Source organism: Magnolia sinica, chromosome 1, assembly GCF_029962835.1.
Source record: "Magnolia sinica isolate HGM2019 chromosome 1, MsV1, whole genome shotgun sequence".
In the NCBI taxonomy this organism is placed as follows: Eukaryota; Viridiplantae; Streptophyta; class Magnoliopsida; order Magnoliales; family Magnoliaceae; genus Magnolia; species Magnolia sinica.
The window spans coordinates 10,336,363-10,360,478 of NC_080573.1; the positions used below are offsets into that span (position 1 = coordinate 10,336,363).

At 41.0% G+C, this 24,116-nt stretch overlaps 1 protein-coding gene across 1 annotated transcript; it reads left to right on the forward strand.

Moving 5' to 3' along the window:
- Positions 1-18,970: 18,970 nt before the first annotated feature.
- LOC131239352 (tryptophan synthase beta chain 1-like) lies at positions 18,971-22,132 on the forward strand. The gene is made up of 5 exons (XM_058237032.1): positions 18,971-19,371; positions 19,778-20,134; positions 20,405-20,838; positions 21,082-21,176; positions 21,375-22,132. Exons 1-5 carry the CDS (start codon positions 19,009-19,011, stop codon positions 21,572-21,574), a joined length of 1,449 nt encoding a protein of 482 aa, XP_058093015.1. The 5' UTR covers positions 18,971-19,008; the 3' UTR covers positions 21,575-22,132.
- Positions 22,133-24,116: the final 1,984 nt, after the last annotated feature.

Below are 24,116 nucleotides of genomic sequence, written 5' to 3' on the forward strand. Positions count from 1 at the left end.
GGTTCTGATCTGCCGATAGTCTGTATAAATGGGCTCAATCCAAACCATCCACCTGCTCGGACCCACCACACATGGGGAATTGCTAGGTTACATCAGGGATGTTTGCGGGGGAGGATAATGTTTCCAGGAATTGCAAGGTTACGCGTGCATGAGTCAGTTAATTAATGCACATGCTATCGATGCCAACATGGCAAACAGGAGAAATATCCAAGCCACCCATCAAGTTCAGGTGGACCGGACAGTGTAGATGATGCAGCCCAAAGTCGTGGTCGACTCAGCAGGTGTGCCACGATATTAGACTGCTGGAACAACCAGATTATTAGGATAGCGAATATACCTACCGTTCTGATGGATGTGTCGGATATTGCAGCTGTCTGCCACGCGAGATATATGGTAATGTGTGCATCAACTGTCATGTACACACGCATGGGCTTAGCAAACTTATGTGTTTAGCAGGTAAAAGCTTTGATTAGTGTTACACCTACAAATAATACCAATGGCCGTTTAAATTTTTAATTCAGTGGTAAATATCCGATAAATACATAATAATTATTTTATCTGTTATTTACAGTTCTGGTGTTTGATTTGACCGGCTGTTCTTTAGACAAAAAAATCAAGAAAGCCACAAAATATTTGTAGGTCTCACCGTGATGCATGTTGATTATCCACACCATTCATCCACTATGATAGTTAAATTTATGGTATGACCCAAAAAAAAATAAGGCATATCCAAAGCTCAACTGGCCCATGCTATGGGAAAAAGGAAATTAAACACTTACCGTTAAAAACCTCTTCGGGCCACTATTTCTTTTGTTGTGGGCCACTTGAGTGTTTGATTTACCTCATTTTCCGAACCATACCTTAAAATATTTTACTAAAATGGATGGACAAAATGCATATATAATATACATCACATTGGGGTCCATAAATTTAAATTAACCCTTTTGAACTAGTTTATAAGGCAAAAATTTGTTTGAAAATCATACAGATGAAATGGTAATAATTACCCATTTAGCGGGACAATTACACAAGCTCTCAAAAATCAAGCAGGCCCTAAGAATGGGTAATGGATTATTGTAGACAAGTTCTTAAAGAATAGGAGTCCTTAGTCATGCATCGGTCGTAGACTCAAAAGAGTTTTAAAACAAGGTCATGGGTTTAAGAACCCATTGTAGTGAAATTTCAGTCTTGTGACTGCGTATGTTAGGAAAAAAAAAAATTCTTGAAGAGTAAAATGCTTATCAAACATGTTCCATCTTTGGTGATGGGGTCACATGCATACCACATCTATAAAATATAATATGCTCTTAGCATAACATGCATGCAGAAATCATACATATGTTTTGGTGCTGGTATTTCAAATACATGAACTCCAAAATGAGATGATTCTGAATCCATAAGTTGTGCTTGTCAACTTGTATTTGAAATGCATTAGAATCCAAAAATAGAAATTATGTCCTTTATTAATAGGAGTTAGAATTTTATTACTAAATTAACTTAATATTATTAGTTATTGTACATGTGTGATATTTAATACAATTATTGCAGTCAGCCCATTAAAATATATACTTTGGAAAAAAGTAATAAAACTCTAATTAAAATATATACTTTCAATGGGCCACAAGCATATGATCACAAATGACCAACTAACCAACATTTTTTAACCATTAATTAATATGACCAATGTTTAGGCCACTAATTAAGATCCTTCTATTGATGTAATTTAGTGATGCACGGATAATTTTATTGTTTTGATATCATCAATAAGCTGTGAAAATTGGATTATTAGTCCGTGGACATCTATGTTACAGGTCCCACTCCCTTGCATTTAAAGATGACAAAAAGTGAGAAGGATTGGGATCTCAGCAAAAGCAAGAGACTGTAAAATTCAATGAGATTTAGTATTCAAAATCCCCATAAATTTCCAATACCGCTCAATTCATGCAGCCAAACGGCTCCTTATTCCGAATCCACTGCAGCCCCTCTAGGTGAAACGACCCTTAAAAGCAGATAGATTGGGTCCGCAGGCCACACGCAATGCATGCTCAAGAGTTATTAGGTTGAACATCTCTGTCAACGGGATCCTTGTTCATGGGAGCGGATTAATTAGCTGACCCAAGCCTCACCCAAGATAGTTCGGCCCTTACATTGGGGCCCACCTTGATGTATGTATTTTGTGTCTATGTTGTCCATTCATTTTAGAGTAGATTGGTTCAGGGCATTATCCCAAAAAAGAAGTAGATGGAACGTCCTACGGTCGAAAACTTCTTAAGGTACACCTTATGTTTTCATTTCCGTAGTGTTTATTTTCCATCCAATCTGTTGATGAGGTCACGTATGCTTGGATGGAGGGAAAAAACAAATATTGGCTTGATTAAGAACGTTTGTGGATCATTAAGTCAATAACCACTATTTCCTATGATATGGTCCACCTGATCATTTAATCTCCTTCATTCTTGAGTTATTTCCCTGAAATGATCTGGAAAAATGAATGAAGGGCGTGGATACATAACCCATACATCAAGGTGGACCCCACGGTAACGGCGGCCCTATCTTGGGTGAGTCCGGCGTCTCACCAAATCCGCTGTCCACGAGCATCATGACAATACGGTTCTTAAACAAATCCAGGACAAGTGGTGGGTCAGACTATAGGTTAAACTGTCATCATCATGCTTATGACATTTCAAAAGCATTATCGGGTGTGAAAAAGACATTACACGACACGTCTTGTGGAAGTTTTGATGCCACGTACTTCATTTTTCCATGATTCTGTTAATTCACCTGTGGCGACGTACGAATCTTCCGTGTACCCACTGGACGACATACTCAAATGGTACACTATGAGATGGTGCGATGATTTGAATCGTCCAAACGCTCGTTACTACCATAAATAAGCTTAAATGTGTTATAATCCCCTTATTTAATGACCCTAACCCTTGATTTTTAGTTTCGAATTTGAGCCATTGATTTATTTTTCAACAAATGATGGTTTACTATCATCCTTTCAAAATAATTTTCTAAAAGTAGTGGCCCATTTAAAATAGATTTCACTACATGGACAATTCTGATCAAAGGACTAATTAATTAAGTAGCCCCTGTAACGACTTGAAAATTCAGTACATTCTAAAATCACAATTAATAGGTATGAATTTAAAATTAAAAATTAAAAAAATTTAAAAAAAAATTTAAAAAAAAAAGAAAAAAGAGCAATAACAAACCACTTAAGTAGGTACAGACTTTTAATTGAGAGAGAAAATGAGGGATTGATTAATGCTATTGTAACAAACCACTTAGTTTATTTTTGCAGGATCTATACAATTGACAGTGTGAATTGACAACATGATCATTGCGCATTGGTCCATAGGAAAATCTCAAGTAAAGATGACTTGAAATTCAGATCTAGGTTAGAGTCATTTCTTGTAGCAATTGATGTGGTCTTATTAAGAGCCTTAGATTTTATCTATATGGATCATTTGATCCTCAGGACCAAAAGACACTGAGACCCTAACTTTTAGATCAATTTGACTATAGGTTTGATTCCATCAATTAAATCAAACTGTAGATATTGTTTTGCACCTCAAATTCTAAGATATTGGTCAAACGGATTAGATTTGATCCCACCATTCATGCATAATCTAGAATAAATCTAACTTAATATCTAGAAAGTGTGGTGGATCTGAGAGCTTGATGGACCAAAAAAATGAAGGGAATGAATCGTAAATAACATGCTTGGATCTAAAAGTTCTGACTATAAATGGTCTAGATCTAAACGATCAATCTATTGACCCATCCCTAATGAGGTATGTTCCATGGATGGTTAAGATATCTATCCCACATGTTCAGGAAATCACTCAAAATAAGAAATTAGGAAAAACCAAAAGTTATTAAAAAAATATGGATCGTTTAGACTTGGTGCGCCAATGCCAGATCGATTGATCGATCAATCAGTTCAATTGATTGAAGGCGGCCCAAACGTGTCCAACAACCAAAAATTTAAAATTCGAGCTAAGATCGACTAATCGACAAGGTAGTTCATGTTATGGGTAAAACTGGACTGACCAAACAACTGGAGTAAAATGGAAATAACAAAGAAAAACAGCTTGGATGGGAGGTCGAGTAAGAACTCGGCCCCAAATGCTGACCACGAGCTCCGCAACTAATCCGAGTAACAACCATGAGTGGTGGCCTCAGTCGCCTATTTGATACCTCACTATCTCGACCAAGGGATGGTTCTAAATGCCGACCTCGAGAGACGACCTCGATCGATAGCCTCGAAGACCGGCTTCAACCAAAGGCCCCAACCTCAGGATTCGACCCTGACTTCAGCTATCGACCTCAGTCAACGAGACCTTGACCAACGACCTAGAGGTCGACCTCGGCCTCATATACTGACCACTATAGAATATCCCCTTCGTATATGGGAAGGATTACCTCCCTGAGATCTCCGCCGAGGATCATGTCAAGATAAGCACGATATATCCGGGGGAAGATCATTTTTATGATACGTATCTACATAACAGATTCACTGTCATACACGTAAAGAGTGTCAAGGGGTTATAAATAAGGACCCTAGTTGTAGGAAGAGGTATGCACATTTACCCTAATTCAACTATACGTACTGTGTGCTTATTCTAATTTAGGCATCGGAGGGCCCCTTGCTACAACCAGCACCCCATTGTCACTTGGTTTTGCAGGGTACACGATGGACTAGTAGGGCAACTAAATCTTAGCATCAATAGTTTAATGTCGTATGTAGGAATGATAGTGAAGCCATCTCAAATTCACTCATCGTATCGTCGTCTACTTTACTATGGCTAAATGAAGGAAGAGGGCCTTGGCTGCCAATACTATACCAACCCTCGCACTAGATGAACAGCCTGAGAATCTCCATGATCCACCTTTAGAACGTCACACTGACCCTCCTCTAGCAGTAATCACATAAAGGTCCTGCAACAGGGGAGGTCGGTTTGTCTCCTTGGAAAACTAGGTCGAAGCCCTAGCCGGCAATGTTAACCAGATAATGCAGATACTGGAAAGGCAACAACCACCTCTTGATTGTAGTGTAGAAGTAGGAACATCTATCGAACTGTCCCGACCTCCTCAGGTGCCCCACGACTTTCACGTGATAAAGCAACAAGCTAGAAAGCATAACTAGGCTCCCTCACATACCGAGGGAACCACCATACTCACAAACTTCGACCTGCGACACACTCTAGAAAAGAGGAGGCCTGGGAAGGTCCCCAGGGTCATAGCAGCAAGTGAGGTCCCGTGGGAAGCCGAGCATAAAGAAATTCGTGGACAGCTTGAAGACATCCAACAAGCATACCGTGCTCGGGCTCCGACTTCCATTGAGACCATGTTGGAGGAAATGAAACCTCCATTTACCGACGATATCATGAAATCTCAACTCTCGCTGAGATTCCAGATGCCTCATATCACTCCTTACTCTGGAGCCGGAGATCCGGCCGAGCACATTGAATCTTTCAGAGCATAAATGGAGGTACATGGTGCTTTAAGCTCTGTTATATGTCGAGTGTTCTCATTGACCTTGTCGGGAGCAACACGAAAGTGGTACAGGCAGCTAAAATCGAAGTCTGTTAGTTCCTTCACCCAGCTCAGCAAGACCTTTATCACACAGTTTATTGGTGGGAAGGATAGACGAAAACCAGCAACCCACCTTCTCACTGTCACCCAAAAGGAAGACAACATCACCTGCTTCAACGAGGAGGCGGTACAGGTAGACGACTACTCTGACCAGATAGCTCTAGTTATCATGATATCTAGTTTAAGAGAGGGGAAATTTCTCTTTTCAATTGGCAAAAACTCCCTACTACCTTAGTCGATCTCCTTAACTAAGCCCATAAGTACTCTAACACAAAGGAGCTCTTCAGCTCATGAAAAGCTACTCGGAGCACAGGTAGCTCGACTAAGGACAAAAAGCACAAGGAGGAAAGGGAACCACCCACTGTTAATAGTAAGAAAAGAAAAGACGACAATCTGAGCAAAGGTTAGTGCCCAAACCGATGACCGAAGAGCAGATTCCACTCACACACCCCACTGAACGTGACTCCCAAGCAACTCCTTATGCAGATTCGTGATAAAATGATGTTGAAATGATCGAGCAGGATGAAGGCCGATGCTGACAAGAGAGATAAGAGAAAGTACTACTACTTCCACTACAATTACAGCCATACCACGGCCGAATGTTTCCATCTCAAGGAAGAGATCGAGTCCTTCATTTGGGGTGAGCACCTGCGGGAGTATGTCAACAGAAGAAGTGATGAGCGATCAAACAAGCAGGGAGGAGTAACAAGGCGATAGAAATAACAATAAAGCGATATGTGAAATATGCACGATATTCGGAGGACTCGCAGGGGGTAGAGACTCGAATAGAGCTCGCAAGGCTCACGCCCAAAACATCCGCAACAACAACATGGAACATCATATATACCTTATTAGCAAGGTTGCAAAAGAACAAATAGGTGAGCCCCTGTAGCTTGACCTTTACTGAGGAAGACGCCCGAAGAATCCACCACCCACATGATGATGCTTTGTTGGTGACCATGATCATGGCAACCACAAAGTGCATCACATATTGATCGACATCGACAACTCAGCAGACATCCTCTTCGTGGCCACCTTCGATAAGATGGGAATCAAGAGGTCTAGGTTACGCCCCGCCTGCACTCCCTTACTTAGATTTGTAGGGAAAAGAATTGCCTCTGAAGGAAGTCTATTGCTGCCCGTGACTACAAGAAAATGTCACAACCAGACCACCATGATGATCGACTTCCTAATGGTCGGCTGCTTCTTTGATTATAGTAGAAGTTCACAGCCGACCTTTAATGTGGACCATTCATTATGTAGGGCCCACCTTTGATGTTGGTCATCCATCAAGTGGGTCCCACCATCTATGTTATTGTCCATAATGTGGGACCCACCATGAATATCCATCGCCCATCATGTGGAGCCTACCTTTAATGTGGATCGTCCATCATGTGGACCCCACATCTAATATGGGTTGTCCATCATGCAAGGCCCACCTTAGATATGAGCAACTTATCATTAGGGACGGCCTTTGATGTGGACCATCCATCATGTGGGGCCCAACTTGATGTGGATCTTCCATTTTTTTGGGCCACCATTATTAATTACCCATCATATGGAGCACACTATTGATGTGAACTATCCATCATGCGGGCCGCACCTTCAATGTGGGTTACCCATCATGTAGGGCTTGCCTTAGATGTGGGTCATTCATCATTATGGTCTGATCTTTAATGTGGACCATCCATCATGTGTGGCCTAACTTCAATGTCCACCGCCCATCATGTGGAGACCATCAATCATATAGGCCCCACCTTTGAAGTAAGTCATCCATCATACTAGCCCACTTTGGATGTGGGGCTTTTTATCATTATATATAGGATGACCTTTGATGTGGACCATCCATATGTGGGCCCACATTAGTATGGGGTCATCTGTCAAAGTGGGTACCACCTTTTATGTGGTCCGTCCATCATGTGAGCCCCACCTTCAATGTGGACAGTCCACCACAAGGGGCCTCCTTTGATATCGGCCTTGAGATAGAGTTTCCTTTTACACATTCGAGAGGGAGAGAGGTAGAAAAGTCATATATTAAAAAGTTGAAAAAATTACTTATTACAGTGAGTAGCTGTTGACACATAAGTTATTTTATAGTTATTTTTACCAAACTAACTTAAATAAATTAATAAAAAGATAAGTTCAAAATTAATTTATTTGGTGGTATCCAAACAAGCCATTAATGACGGTCAAAATTTAAGCGATGGTTATTTTTTTATATTTGTAAAGTATAAGCTTGTTAATTTAAATATTTTAAACCGGCGATTTTACGTCAAGGGCACTAAAAACAGGCAATTATATATATATAACCTCAGAGATTTCTATAAAAATGAGATAAATTTCATCTCTTGCTCATAACCAAGTTGATTAACGGTAAATAATTTCATAATGGTATAATTTTAGTTCTTACACCTTTGCCTGATGCTTCTGGTAAGGCTACACGATAACCCGTTGAAAAATCGTCATTAACATTACTAGTAACATCACGAAAAACACATGGGTATTTTAAAATGATGGGTGTACCACAAATACACGTATTATTTCGTAATAAATTTGTATATGCTTTGGGCCTAATCTACATCAGGTGAGGTACACACCCACATGCAAATATATGCACGTGATATTCATTTTATTAAACTAATAAAAGAGCCACATTACCTCCAATTTAAAACTATCATTATAACTTCATCCAAACAGGAAGCGGATTGGTTGGTGTACCATACACCACCGACCTGATTGGTGTGGGCACGCGTGAGAAGATGATAGCGCTGATGCTGCTCGAGCTCAAGCTGTACGAACCGTTCAAAGGAGATCAAAGTTACATGTACCCCACAATGATGTATTTATCATATCCACACCGTTCATCCATTTGATGAGGTCATTTTAGAGCATGATCCAAAGAATGATTCATATCCAAAGCTCAAGTCGATCACACCACAATAGAAATAGGACAACGATTTTCACCGTTAAAATATTCATAGGGCCACCGTAACATTTATTTTCCATCTAATCTATTTATAAGCTCACACAAACCCAAATGAAAGAGAAAAACAAATATCATATTGATCCAAAGCTTTTGTAACCCCAAAAGAGTTTCAGTGGTAGACGTTCAATCCCTAGCTTCTTTTTGCAGTGTGGTCCACTTGATCTTTGTATCTATCTTATTTTTAGTCTCAGGCCATAAGATGAGTTTGCAAAATGGCCCCCCTTGATGTATTTATTATGTATCCATGCAGTCCATCCATTTTTCCAGATCATTTCAAGGCATTAACACAAAAAGGAGGCAGATCCAATTAACAGGTGGACCATACCATAAGAAATAGTGGTAATTGACCCTCTTATCATTAAAAACTTCTTAAGGTCACCTTAATCTTTTCGTAGTGTTTATTTACCATCTAATTAGTTGATAAGGTCACATAAGCCTTGATGAAGGGAAAACAAAAAACCAAAAAACAAAAAAACAAAAAAACAAATATCAGCTTGATCCAAGACTTTTGTGGCCCATTAATGGTCGATCACCACTGTTTGTTATGGTATGGTCCATTTAATCATTGGATCTGCTTATTTTTGGAATAATGCTATAAAATGACTAGAAAAAATGGATGAATGGGATGGATACATAATACATATATCAAGGTGGGCCACATGTTAACCCCACGGTAAGGGCTGCACAGTCTTGGGTGAGGCCGGGGTCTCATCTAATTAGCTCTCACAGAATGCAATACATCTCATTCCCTGCTGCACGGCCATCTCCAACCAACAGGCAACCTTCTTTGTTGCCATAGGGTCAGCGTAATAGATGCACTAAGTTTGCTTGGATGCATCCCGACGTTTTGCTAGATAATACATTTGGGAGCTAATTCATTTGGACGGGGTGTTTTCAATGACATTCATGTGAGGGAGCAGGCCATATTAATCTTTTTAAAGTCCGTATAGTTCCCATATAGGTAGCTCTCATAATTAAAATATTCAGTTGCATATATCATTAATAGTTTTATTGTTGTCTTATAAACTTATCTTTTTAACTTTATGATTAACACCTCATTAATAAACAACTTCTGATGGCAGTCCAAAACTTCATAATTAACAAACAAGCTTGTTCATTTATACACCCTGGGATTGTTATAGACTACCAGCATATCACGAGTGAGTGTTGTGGGGAAACTGGCAGAAAAGCTTATCTGGAGTTATTGTAATTTAAATGGTAAATTCACCCATGTACTAGTTTTATCAGCTCATCTTACCATGCGATACAAAAAATAGGCAGATCCATCTGCGGGACGTACGCTCACCGTTACAACCTTCCTGAGCCAAGGAAGTTTTGGACCAGGATGTTATTTGTATATTCTCTCTATCCAGATAGTTTCACCTTATGGAGGGGTTGGATAGTATAAAATCAGCATGGTGGATGCCAGGAATGTTTTAGTGGTGGGCATGCCATCTTAGCTTTTTTCTGTCGCGTGGCCCATTTGAGTTTTGGATTTACCGTATCTTTTTTACTTTGTGTCCTAAATTCAGTTGGATCAATGAACAAACGGAGTGGACTCCACATAAACATCATGATGGCCCCACATAGTTTTTTCTTAGAATCCTAAAATACCCAATATGTTTGGGCCAAGATGTTGTAATTGTCAAATCCACTCCGTTTATCAGGTGATATGACGCAGGGATGAATGTGATGAGTTGAATCACCGTCTTCCTCAAGAGGATAACTACTTCGAATCCACGGAGCTTCTCTGGACTCCTCATAGAGACTTCTCGAATCCACGAGAAAGAAAACAGAAAATAGACATAAATTCTAATAAATTTGAAATTGATTTAATTGATGAAATAAACAAGTTCACAACCCTTTAAATAGGGATACCAAGCAATGGGAGATAAATCAGAAGCAAACTACAACTAAAACTCCTAGAATTCACAACTTATTATAAATAGTAAACTTACTATTTATAGACGGTCGTGATGTCTACTATTGCGCAAGGTTTTCAGCCAAAAATAGTAAGTGTCCTATTTGGCTTAACCAAACCGTTCCCCTAATTATTCTAAGCTCTTTTCACGTTGGGTGCAACTCCTAAAGCCCGACAGATGAAGAGTTATAATCAAACTAAAACTTACTATTTATAATAAAAACGAAATTAAAACAAGGAAACGACCATCGATTCAGGGGTATTTCGCAATTCTGGGTTACGTAACCCAGCATAGCAGGGTTAGTTGGCTACAGTAGCTCGTTCTACCCCAAAATCATATATTTTACGCTCGGTAACTCATTCTGAATTGTGAGATACGCCCGATCTAAGGTCCGACGGTCCGGATCACTTCTGCCGTCGACCGGGCCTTTTCTGGTCCATCTTGGCCATGAAACTGTCCGCAACCCGCTCTACATCAATCCCCTCTACTTCAAAAGAACTCGTCCTTGAGTTCTCATCCTGCTCTGGTTCATGATACTCGGTCAGGTCCACGACGTTGAAAGTCCGTGAGATCGTTATGTCATCTAGAAGATCAACAACATAAGCGTTGTTATTGATTTTTCAAATGATTGGGACGGGTCCAATCTTCTTATTTTTCAACTTGTTGTACGTCCTTGTCGGAAATCTCTCTTTGCGCAGATGGACCATAACGCAATCGCCCACCTTGAACACTTTTTGTTGTCGATATTTGTCCGCTTGTTCCTTGTACTTCTCGTTTGAGGCATGTAGCTTGGTCTGCACTTCCGCATGAATGTTTATGATCTTGTCTGTCATATAGTCTGCTACAATGCTCGTGCCTGGGTACTTGAGCAGAGGGACCAAGTCAAGTGTGTGGCGAGGCACTCGTCTGTAGATAATCTGGAACAGTGATTTTCCTGTCGAGCAGTTCATCATGTTGTTGAATGCAAACTCTGCTTGAGACAAGGCCAAATCTCACTGCTTTGATTTTTCTCCTAAAATACAACGAAGGAGGTTTCCAAACGTGCGATTCATAACTTCGGTCTGCCCATCAGTCTGTGGGTGGTAAGCACTGCTGAATTGAAGTCGTGTATCGAATCGAGTCCACAAAGTCCGCCAAAAGTGGCTAATGAACTTCGTGTCACGATCAAAAGTAATGGTCTTGGGGACCCTGTGTAGTTATACGATCTCCCTGAAGAATAGATTCGCCATGTGTGTTGTATCAAGGGTCTTCTTACATGGGATAAAGTGTGTCATCTTGGAGAAACGATCTACTACCACAAACACCGAATCCATGACGCGTTGTGTTCGTGGGAGACCAAGCACAAAGTCCATTGATAAATCCTCCCAAGGACCGTCAGGCACAGATAACGGGGTGTAGAGGCTCATATTCTAAGATTGCCCATTAGAAGCCTAACAAACATGACAACATTATATGGCTTTTCCTACATCACGTACTAATTGCGACCAATAATACTGCTCTTCTACAAGAGCTCGCATCTTGTCTCGCCCAAGGTGTCTACCGAGGCCACCTCCATGTAGTTCCTGAATAATCTGCTCCCTCAGAGAACTTTGGGGGATGCACAATCGATTCCCTTTGAAGAGAAAATTGTCCCATATATGAAGGTCACTAGAGTAACCTTCTTGGCACTTCATCAAAGAATCTTTGAAGTCCTCATCCTCGGCATATAGCTCCTTGAGACAGTCGAAGTCGACCACCTCGTTGCTCATCGTAACAAGTAATGATGCACGACGGCTAAGTGCATCAGCCACCTTATGCTGCTGCCCTGACTTGTGCTTCAAAACAAACGTGAATTCCTTTAAAAACGCAACCCATCTAGCATGCACATGGTTCAGGTTAGTCTGACTATTAATAAACTTTAATGCTTGATGGTCAGTGTATAGAACAAACTCTCTTTGAATTAGATAATGCCGCCAATGTCGTAGCGACTGAATAACTGCATATAACTCAAGCTCATAAGTCGACCACTTCTTTCGGTCTTCGCTGAGCTTCTCGTTGTAGAAGGCTACCGGCTTGGCTTTCTGTGATAATCGATTCCCTTTGAAGAGAAAATTGTCCCATATATGAAGGTCACTAGAGTAACCTTCTTGGCACTTCATCAAAGAATCTTTGAAGTCCTCATCCTCGGCATATAGCTCCTTGAGACAGTCGAAGTCAACTACCTCGTTGCTCATCGTAACAAGTAATGATGCACGATGGCTAAGTGCATCAGCCACCTTATGCTGCTGCCCTGACTTGTGCTTCAAAATAAACGTGAATTCCTTTAAAAACGCAACCCATCTATCATGCACATGGTTCAGGTTAGTCTGACTATTAATAAACTTTAATGCTTGATGGTCAGTGTACAGAACAAACTCTCTTTGAATTAGATAATGCCGCCAATGTCGTAGCGATTAAATAACTGCGTATAACTCAAGCTCATAAGTCGACCACTTCTTTCAGGCTTCACTGAGCTTCTCGCTGTAGAAAGCTACTGGTCTGCCTTCCTGTCATAATACTTCTCCAATTCTGACGTATGAAGCGTCACACTCAACTTCAAACAATTTGTCGAAATTAGGAAGCACCAAGACCGGTGTTGTAGACAAATGATGCTTGATCTCATGAAAGCTCTTGTTAGCTTTATCGGTCCACTAGAACGGTCCTTTTTCATGAAATCTATTATAAGCGCGACTATGGTGCTAAAATTTCGCACAAATTGACAATAGAAAGTCGCCAACCCGTGAAAACTCCTCACCTTATAAATATTTATCGGGATCGGCCATTCCCTAATGGCTCGCACTTTTTCATCGTCCACACGGATGTCTGTGGACGTTACAACAAATCCTAGAAACAACAGGCTGTCAGTTAAAAAAATACACTTCTTCAAGTTGAGGTACAACTTGTTAATTCGTAGGACCTGCAGCACCTGCCTGAGATGTTTCCTGTGCTCTGTCTCATCCTGACTATATATCAAAATGTCATCAAAATATACTACCACAAATCGGCCAGTGAACGGTTTTAGAACTTGATTCATTAAACACATAAAAGTACTTGGTGCGTTCGATAGGCCGAAGGGCATGACCAGTCACTTATACAAGCCTTCATTAGTCTTGAATGTCATTTTCCACTTATCACCGGATCGGATACGAATATGATGGTACCCGCTCCTTAGATCTAGTTTAGAGTACACCTTGGCCCCTTCTAATATATCGAGCATGTCGTCCAACCGTGGCATTAGGAACCGATATTTCATGGTAATTTTGTTGATTGTCCGGCTGTCGACACACATGCACCAGCTTCCATCTTTTTTTTTTTGCATTAATAATACTGGTATGACATATGGGCTCACGCTCTCTCTCAAGAGACCCTTACAGATCAATTCCTCCACTTAATCTTGAAGTATCTCACACTCCTTCGGACTCATCCAATAATGAGGGCGGTTGGGTAGGTCAGCCCCAGGGACGAGGTCTATGTGATGTTAGATATCCCTCATGGGGGGCAATCCATCAGGTAAATCTTCAGGCCAAACTTCTTTAAATTCGTTTAGTAATAGTCTTAAACTTGGAGGGATATTTGAGGGTTCTTCTTCCTCGCTCCTCACCACTATGGCGTATACTTCGCCGGTTTTCTTGGATTCCCCCATGAAATTCCAAATGGTTAAAAGGGAACTCCCCTCCACTTTAGAGGCTTCAGGGTTGTTCTTTGGTGCCATATGAGAAATTATTATTTTTCGACTATCCTTGACGAATATGTAGACATTTTCTCATCCCCGATGGGTCGCATCACGATCCAACTGCCAGGGTTGACCGAATAACATATGGCAAGCTTCCATGTCGACCACTTCACAAAGTATCTAATCCCTATAATTTTTACCAATTGAAAATGAGATAGTGCATTGTTCAGTTACCTTGGTCTCATTCACCTTTTTTATCCAGCCAATTGAGTACGAGGAAGGATATTTCGTCGTTGGTAGCTGTAACTTATCGACCATCACTCTTAAGACGATGTTCTCGCTACTACCATTGTCTATGATCACATCACAGACATTTTCGTTGATAGTGTACCGAGTACGAAATATATTGTGTCGCTGTGGATGTAATTCCTTTCGTAGGGTATACAGTAATCACCTCACAACTAGAAATTCGTAACGATCTTCGCCCGTCACTTCATCGCCACCTACTATTTCTTCAGTAGTTTATTCATGTTCATCAAAGTCATTGTCTTCTTCTACGACCTCGTCTTCAGTGCCCCCTTCATTTATAGTCAAGTGTGCTGCGGGACGTTGAGGACAAGTGTTTGATAAATGGCTTGGTAGGCCACAACGGTAACAATTGTTTGACCTTGGCCAAGCATAAGGATTTGGAATCCTACTCGGGCCCGCTGTTGTGGGTATTGCATGTTGAAATTTAGATGAGCCGCTCCCCGTATCACGGTTTGTTGTTATAGGAGGTTGAGGACGTTCCCCTACTGGATCTTTTCCTCGTGTCAACACTAGATCCTGTGTGAGACCCATCATGGGGGGTCAAGTTGAAGGATAGGGACGAGTAGAAGCTCTTGCAAGTTGTGTTTCTGCCCTACCCGTCAATTGAACTGCTTCATCCACGGTCCCGACTGGGTACATCTGAACTCGGTCTTGAATTGTCAGTCGCAACCCACCTATAAATTGTGCCACCTTCTGTGACTCAGATTCTGACAGATTGTTTTGTGTAACCAACCGCTGGAATGCTTCAGTGTAATCTGTGACGATTCGATTTCCTTGTTGGTAATTTTAGTATTGCTGGAATAATATCTGCTCATAATCACTGGGGAGAAATCGTAATCAAAGAAGACGTCTCATCCGTGGCCATAATGAAATGGGCGCCTTGTTCTGGCAGGCTCATGAGGGTTGTAATTGTTCCCACCATGCAGAAGCACCGAATTTTATTTTAAACACTATCAATTTTACCCTTTTATGATCTGGCACGACCATATAATCAAAATATCTCTCTACTTCGGCTAGCCAATCGAGAAAATCTTCTATACGTAATAAATCATTAAAACTAGGAAGTTCAGTCTTATCTCGATAGTCTCTTTCAACACAATCTAGATGATCGCCTCTATGGATTGGTCGTTGGGCAAAATCTTCATTAAGATCCTCATCGCTAGAACTTGAATCATCTGGTGTTGCCCTACGGTTTGTCACTGGTAGTGTTATACGAAAATTGGGGTTGTATCGTACAAAAACCACGGGTGGTGGAGCCACCATGGGTGGTGGAGCAACCCTAGGTGGTGGAGCATCACTTAGGGCTCGGGCGGAAGTAGCGCATCTGCAAGACGGTCGAGGGTTACCTGCAGCCCTTACATGGTCAATTGACTCTCTCGGTGGAAAGCTTTCATTCTTTCTGAAAGATAATGAATCCAAAACTTATGTGGCCCTAGGAATTTTTCAACAGTAGAAGTTCAATTCAAGTGTTTCTTATTGTGTCGCTGACGCAGGGATGAACGTGATGAGGTCGATCACCATCTTCCTGAAGAGGATAACTACTCCGAATCCACAAAGCTTCTCTGGATTCCTCATAGAGACTTCTCGAATCCACAAGGAAAGAAAGCAGAAAATAGAAATAAATTCTAATAAATTTAAAATTAATTTAATTGATGAAATAAACGAGTTCACAACCCTTTAAATAGGAACACCAAGCAATGGGAGAGAAATCAGAAGCAAACTACAACTAAAACTCCTAGAATTCGCAACTTACTATAAATAGTAAACTTACTATCTATATACGGTCGTGATGTCTACTAGTGCGCAAGGTTTTTGGCCAAAAATAGTAAGTGTCCTATTTGGCTTCACCAAACCGTTCCCCTAATTATTCTAAGCTCTTTTCACATAAGGCGCAACTCCTAAAGCCCGACGGATGAAGAGTTATAATCAAATTAAAACTTACTATTTATAGTAAAAATGAAATTAAAATAGGGAAACGACCGTCAATCCAGGGGTATTTCGCAATTCCAGGTTGTGCAACCTGGCGTAGCGGGGTTGGTTGGCTAAAGTAGCTTGTTCTACCCCAAAATCATATATTTTACGCCCGACAACTCATTCCGGATTGTGAGATATGCCTAATCTAAGGTCCGACGGTCCGGATCACTTCTATTGTCGATCAGGCCTTTTCTGGTCCATCTTAGCCATGAAACTATCCGCGACCCGCTCTACATCATGATAATTCCTACGATGACCGTGCATACATAAAATCAGACGGGCTGATTTTTTGTAATCCCTTCATCTTGTTGAGTCGCTCGTGATGAGTGGGTTTGATGAAAGATAACGCCATGTTCACCCAACACCAAAACACATGGTTGGGCATCACATCTTTGTCAGATGAACAAAGTGGATCTTACATTTACAAAAGCTTGGATTAACTGGGCGTGAATTAGGTACTACCCCCGCCCCAGCTCAGGAAGGCTGGGCTCAGAGGGCCCTCCGTGATGTATGGATTTCATCCACACTGTCCATTCACTTTTCAATATCATTTTAGAATATGAAACTAAAAATAAGGAAGATTCAAGTCTCAAGTGAACCACACAGTGGGGATTAAATTTATACCATTGAAAAATTATTTGAGACCACGGAGGTTTTGGATCAAGATGATATTTGTTTTTTCACTCCACTCAGTTGTATATGACTATATCAACATGTTGGATGGAAAATAAACAACACAGTGGGCCTTAACAAAGTTTCAATGGTGAGCATCCTTAGCACTACTGCTTCCTTTGGTGTGGCACATTTGAGCCTTGGATCAGCCTTAATTTTGGGCTAATAATTTAAAATGATATGTAATTAAAAATGGATGGACGGTGTGGATAGAAACCATATATAACGGTGGTCCATTGGAGCTTCCGCCTGTCCCAAGCTCGGTACAGGCGGGGCTAGTACCATGCCCAGATAATCTAGACATGAATTAGCTACTGACACGTTGCCTTAGGTGTGACGGAAAGTGATTAGGATTTATTTATAGTTAGACCCTTCTAAAATCAAAGCAATTTAGAAAATGCCTGCACCTAAAAATGTTAAAGAAGTTATATATACAGATTTGTGAGATTATAAATGATTTTTTTACTTTCGAAATTCAGAAGGATAAGTCTAGAAACATGGCTAAAGCAAAGGACACGAGGAGGTGACATAAGGAGATAAAAAAGACAAATCAAAAATATAAATGGAAGATATATAGAAGTAACTTTTTACGGAAGACTTTCCTTCCCTTGTTAATCGTGGGGTGGTTTTCCCTTCAATCGGAGAATCAGTTGTTGAAACAACAATGGATTGTCGAAGCCCGTCCATGCTTGCCTTAATGAGTGGTGAGTCTCACAAGTGCGTCACTAAGCTATGTGGGATCCACCATTATATATGTTTTGTATCAACACTGTTCAACCATTCGAAGAGATCATATTAGGGCATGTGCCAAAGAATAAGTCAAATCTAAAGTTCGAGTAGAACTCACCATAGAAAATAGTGGGGAAAGTGACTCCCACCATTAAAATCATTTAATGGCCACAAAAGTTTTGGATCAAGCTGGTAACTATGTTTTCCCTTCTTTTATGTTTGCGTTATCACATGGACAAGTTGATCTCAAATAAACATCACCGTGGGCCTTAGGAAGGTTCCAAAGGTGGGCGTCACTTTTCCCTCGGTTCTATGTGATGGGTCCACTCCACCTTTGGATCTACTTTATTCTTGAGATCATGCCCTAAAATGATCTCTTCAATTGGATGGTGGGACCATAAAATTGGTGACGTCACCTCAGTGTACACCCCACTGTGTCGCTACTCAACCTGTCAATAGCTAATCCGCGTCCGGATAATCTTCCATGACGATTCCGGTCCATCTATTACGTCAACACACGTGTTTTGTGAAGCCCCACGTGGAAATCAACTTAGCGTGCTCACGCGGAGCGAGTCTCCATTTCCAAGAAGGATACTTGTCCTTTCCCGGGATTCGTTTGGCCTCCGTCGCGACTTCGACATAGCGTTTATTGCCACCCACTGGTACCCACATTATGAGATACTCCGATGATCTTAACCGTCCATTTCATCGAATATATGCTATGTAGTTAACCTTATGAAGCATATGCTCAATGGATAAGTTTGAAGAATCCTATCTACAGATTAACTAAAAAACGGAAATTTTCATTCGTTTGCATTCAACTCTAAAATCAAAGGTTAGGATCGTTACTGAAGAGAGCTTATGTGGTAGTAGCTTGTCTATGATCATGATAAGAATATAGACGGTTCAAATAATCGGATCATCTCATGAGCTTGGCCCCAGTGAGTGGCGACACAAGCTGTTTCTGTGTCGCGACAACCTCATTTCTAGCGAACGTCTTTCTTACCCAGAACAGTCACACACTCTCTCTTATAAGGCCCCGTCCCTCGCCTCCCTTCTCAACCTCAACCTCAACCTCAACCCATCTCTCTCTCTCTCTCTCTCTCTCTCTCTCTCTGAAAATGGACATTACTTATAGGATTCTACCCATTTCCCATCATCGTTTGCATTTCACTATACTTAGAAATCCTACCTATCAAAGGTCTCAATGTCCTCCACTTTTGTCTACCATGCCTGGAATGAGTAGCAATACATCTTCACGTTGTATTCGAACTTCCCATGCTACTACAATGCCATGTATATTTGACTCGGGTGCTTCCCGAAACCAATCTTCCACAAATACACTTACGGAGAAAGAGGTAGCCCCGGCTACCATCGGGAAGTTTGGGAAGCATGGGGGGAAGTACGTGCCCGAGACGCTTATCAGTTGCTTGTCCCAGCTCGAAGCTGAGTTCAACTCCATTGTTGGAGACACCGAATTTCAGGTTTGTTCTTAGATTGGCTTAGTCGTTGATTATCTTATGCGGCGCCGTGTTTGAATGTGCAAGTGAATTGAATTGAGAATATCCAGTTTTTTTGCTTTAAACTAAATAAAATGACCAGTTTGCATGATTTTCCTAGTTTTTCAAGGAAGAACTCTCAAATTGGAGGTGGGTCCTTTGAATTCCAACACCCTTATTGTCTTAGGCATGTTTGACTGACTTGGACCGACACATTTGATCCTGAGTTGAGAAATGACTCCGCTGAATCTGTTTCAATTCCGAATCGTGATGAGGACCAGAGGCTCAGGTCCTTAGTTCATGAGCAAACTCAATTGGAAAAAATCAAAAGAACTTGCATTAACTTCTTTAGTTACACTTACCATTAACCTATGTACATAATGATATGTAGGCGGAGCTAGCGATGACACTGAGGGACTATGTTGGGAGAAAGACGCCTCTATACTTCGCCGAAAGGCTCACTGAATACCACAAGAATGCCAATGGAGATGGGCCACTGATATATCTTAAAAGAGAAGACCTCAATCATAGTGGGGCGCACAAGATCAACAATGCTATTGGACAGGCAATGCTTGCCAAGCGCATGGGTCGAAATAGTGTTGTGGCGGCCACCGGAGCTGGGCAACATGGCCTAGCGGTGGCTTGTGCATGTGCGCGACTCTCCTTGCAGTGTACAATATACATGGGTTCGCTAGACATGGAAAAACAATCCTCCAATGTACTCCTGATGAAGCTGCTAGGCGCTCAGGTATGTTATTTATATTTTGGGTCTTCAGTCTAGCCCATATCCAGCCCTTTTATTAACTTGTGGAAAACGGGTCAGCGAACCTGGCTCAAACCAGGCCTTAAAAAACATTAAGAACCTTTATCAATGGGGTCGAACGTTTAGTCCCGTCTATAACCATGTGCCTAATGATCAGGTCCAAGCCCCGACCATAGTGGGCGCTGCCCATTGATAGAGCTCTTTCAGGTTTTCAAAACACATGTTTACAACACCCTTGTGTGTGTGTGAGTGTAGGTTGAGGGCGTTGAAGGAAGTTTTAAAGATGCCACGTCTCAAGCAATCCGAGATTGGGTTGAGAACCTAGCGACAACCTTCTACTTATTGGGGACTGTCGTCGGGCCCCACCCATGTCCAACCATGGTTCGTGAATTTCAAGCTGTGATTGGAAAAGAGACAAGGCAACAGGCAATGGAGAAATGGGGTGGTAAACCAGATGTGCTGGTTGCATGTGTTGGAAGTGGGTCGAATGCAATGGGTCTGTTTCATGAGTTTGTGGGAGATGACGAAGTGAGGTTGATAGGTGTCGAGGCTGGTGGATTAGGCCTTGAAAGTGGGAAACATTCTGCAACCTTGGCAAGGGGAGAGGTGGGCGTTTATCATGGGGCAATGAGCTATTTGCTGCAAGATGATGACGGCCAGATAATTGGCCCCCACTCCATTGGAGTAGGGTATGTATTCAAATGCTTGTTTGTTGTAATTTCACATATATTGGCTAATTCCTCTAATACCTTTTAAGGGAATGATACAATACCTCTGGTCGCATGGGAGGTAACACTATTTTTGGACAATACCCCAAAAATAGCAGGGCCCATTGTTCCAACGGCTTAGATTGGAAGTATATATGCCAAATAATAATAATAATTCAACTTTTGCATTAAGTACTGTCTGATAAACATGATATACTTTTTTAGCTTAGAGTACCCAGGAGTTGGACCAGAGCTTAGCTTTCTCAAGGACACAGGGCGTGCCGAGTTCTACAGCGTCACTGATCAACAAGCTGTGGATGGTACGTTAATTTAAACAAGAGATATACAATGATACGTCTGTGGGGCCCATCTTTTTTATGATCCAAACCGTTCAACAAGAGAAGATATACAATGATCTCTCTCTCTCTCTCTCTCTCTCTCTCTCTCTCTCTCTCTCTCTCTCTCTCTCTCTCTCTCTCTCATCTGATCTTACCATTGGTTGCATGTATCTAATGCAGCATATAAACGCTTATGCCGACTAGAGGGTATAGTTCCAGCATTAGAGGCGTCCCATGCATTGGCATTTCTAGAGAGGCTCTGCCCTACATTGCCCAATGGAACAAGGGTCATCGTTAGTTGCAGCGGTCGTGGAGACAAGGACGTTCCAACCATCTTCAAATTCAATCATGTTCCGAATGATGAGATGGACACGTTATGAATTGTAGGGTTCTGATCTGCCGATAGTCTGCAGAAATGGGCTCGATCCAAACCATTGACCTAGTCGGACCCACCACACATGGGGAATTGCAAGATTAGGGGGATGTTTTCAGGGGAGGATGATGTTTCTAGGAGCTTTTCTAAGCCCACATGTGTACAAGTCAGTTAATGCACCAATGCCAGCTTTGCAAACACGAGAAATATCCAAGTCATCCATCAGGTTGAGGTGGACCTGACAGTGAAGATAAAAGATGGTCCAACAACACATTAAATTAGTTGTGACCCACCCCTTTTTTTCTTCTTTAATTGTGAGCCACCTAAACTACTGGAACAACCTGATTCTTGGTACAGGAATCCCTGTAGTGATACCGATGAGTTGGACATTGCACCTGTCTACCAGGCTAGGATATATGGTAACATGTGCATCAACTGACACGTACAAGCGTGTATGCTTAGAAAAGCTCTGTTTTTAGTTTTTAGTATGTACAAGCTGTGATTAGTGAAACATACATTTACATGTAATACTAAAAAGAATGGGAAATGAATTATTCTAGGCGTACTTGAATGGAATGTTATCTGTGCACAGGCAATGCAATACAAGCGGGGATTCAACAGTTGAAAAGTTGTTAGAGCCACAAAAGTTTTCTATCAAGATGATATTTATCTGTGTGACCTTATCAACGAGTTGGATGACTCATAAACATCACCGTTGGCCCTGGGAAGGTTTCAACTGTGAACAATATTATTATCACCACTGTTTCCTGTGGTGTGGTCCGCTTGAGCTTTATATTTGCTTCAATTTTGATTCTTGTCCTAAAATCAGTTGGTAAAATAGATGGACAGTGTGAATAAAACATATATATTGAAGTGGCCCACAAAGTCCTGACAACACATCTTCATAAAATGCAATATGATGGTGGCCCTGGACTTATGTGGGATTAGAAAACTTTAGGTGACTGTTGGGGAATCGCAGGAGCAAACTCTAAATTTGAATCCAATAAAAGAAAATCAAATGCAAAGAAAGCACGCAAAGAACACATGAATTTATGTGAAAAACTCTTATGGGAAAAAACCATGGTAAAAAGCGATAAGTAAATTCACTATGGAAATCAAATTACAAGACATAAATGAATTTACACCGATGAGAAATCTTGAAACCCCTCTACCAAAACCTTAGCTTTCTCCCTAGAAACCTTAGGAATGTCTTAAAAACCCCTTATAAAATACACTAATCCCAATTATACTTGATATATATAGTGTTACAATCGAAATAGGAAAGAAATCCTATACTTTTGCAAAATCTCACAATTTTGTCAATGGGATTGAAGCCATCTTCAATGGGATTAAGTAGTATCAACCTCCTGTAGATGGGTTTGAAGCCATCCTTGATAAGATCCAGTGACCAATTGAAATAAATTGGGAGTGTCTCAATGGGATCGAGCGGTCTGTCGATGGAATTAATAGATGCTCGATGGGATCGAGTGGTCTGTCAATGACATCGATGGACCCTTGTTCCAAACAAATTGAAGACATCTGACAACAATCTCCACAATTAATGACTTCAATCATTATGAACCACAGCTCCAAGCTCTATCTCTAATGGCCTCCATCATACATTCACCATTGTCGTCATTTTTCATGCACACTCCGTCTTCATTAAATTTTTGCCAAGCCCAAAGAAGTCACACAAAACGCGAACTTTTCTATTAAAAAAAAATCACATTCATAAGCATGTTCACCGGATTAATGCTCATGTGGATCTTCTTTAGAGTCACGTCACCTTCCTCAAGCACTTGTCAAATAAAACGATAATGAACATTAATATGTTTAGTACGAGAATGGTAAACCGAGTTTTTCACCAAATTGATCATACTTAATTTCACTATCACAATTAACTGATATAACTTTTTTATGAAGCCCAAGTTGATTTATCATTTCTCTCAATTAAATACCTTCTTTGAACGCCTCCGTCATCGCCATATAATCGGCTTTGATGTGGAAAGAGAAACCATACACTGATGCTTTGACATCCAACTGATCGCTCCACCCGCTAATACGAACGAGTAATCGACAATCGACCTTCTAGTATCCACGTTTCTTATACGTAATCGGTATCCATATAACCTACAACTTTCTCTTATGAGTTCTCAAATCTCAAGACGTAGTCCACTGTACCTCGAATGTACGAAAATAGTCATTTCACTACCTGAAACGTCCCAAACTTTTCGATGCTCGAGCATCGAAAAGTCCTCGAGCGTTACCAAGAAGAGTAGCATGATCTATGCATGTGTACAATACAAATCTCACCATTCTTACCTTACACCTACACCATGACATGAATCTAACCATCGGAAGTGACGCCCATCCATAAAACTCTTAAACTAGCAATAAATACAATAACACTGTTAAAATAGACCCGTGATTTTGAATCACATGGTTCCCACAATCAGTTGGATACGAAATTTTATACCATGCCTTTATACCATAATGTAACCGTGCACATAAAATTATAGCCCTTGATTCATCGTAAAACTGACCCAATG

What these genes read in the sequence shown, in the direction of transcription:
- LOC131239352 (XM_058237032.1), top strand. Translation starts at nt 19,009, where the DNA reads ATGGACATTACTTATAGGATTCTACCCATTTCCCATCATCGTTTGCAT. An exon ending in TTGGAGACACCGAATTTCAG is followed by an intron (nt 19,372 to 19,777) that starts GTTTGTTCTTAG and finishes AATGATATGTAG; the next exon opens with GCGGAGCTAGCGATGACACT. An exon ending in TGATCAACAAGCTGTGGATG is followed by an intron (nt 21,177 to 21,374) that starts GTACGTTAATTT and finishes TATCTAATGCAG; the next exon opens with CATATAAACGCTTATGCCGA.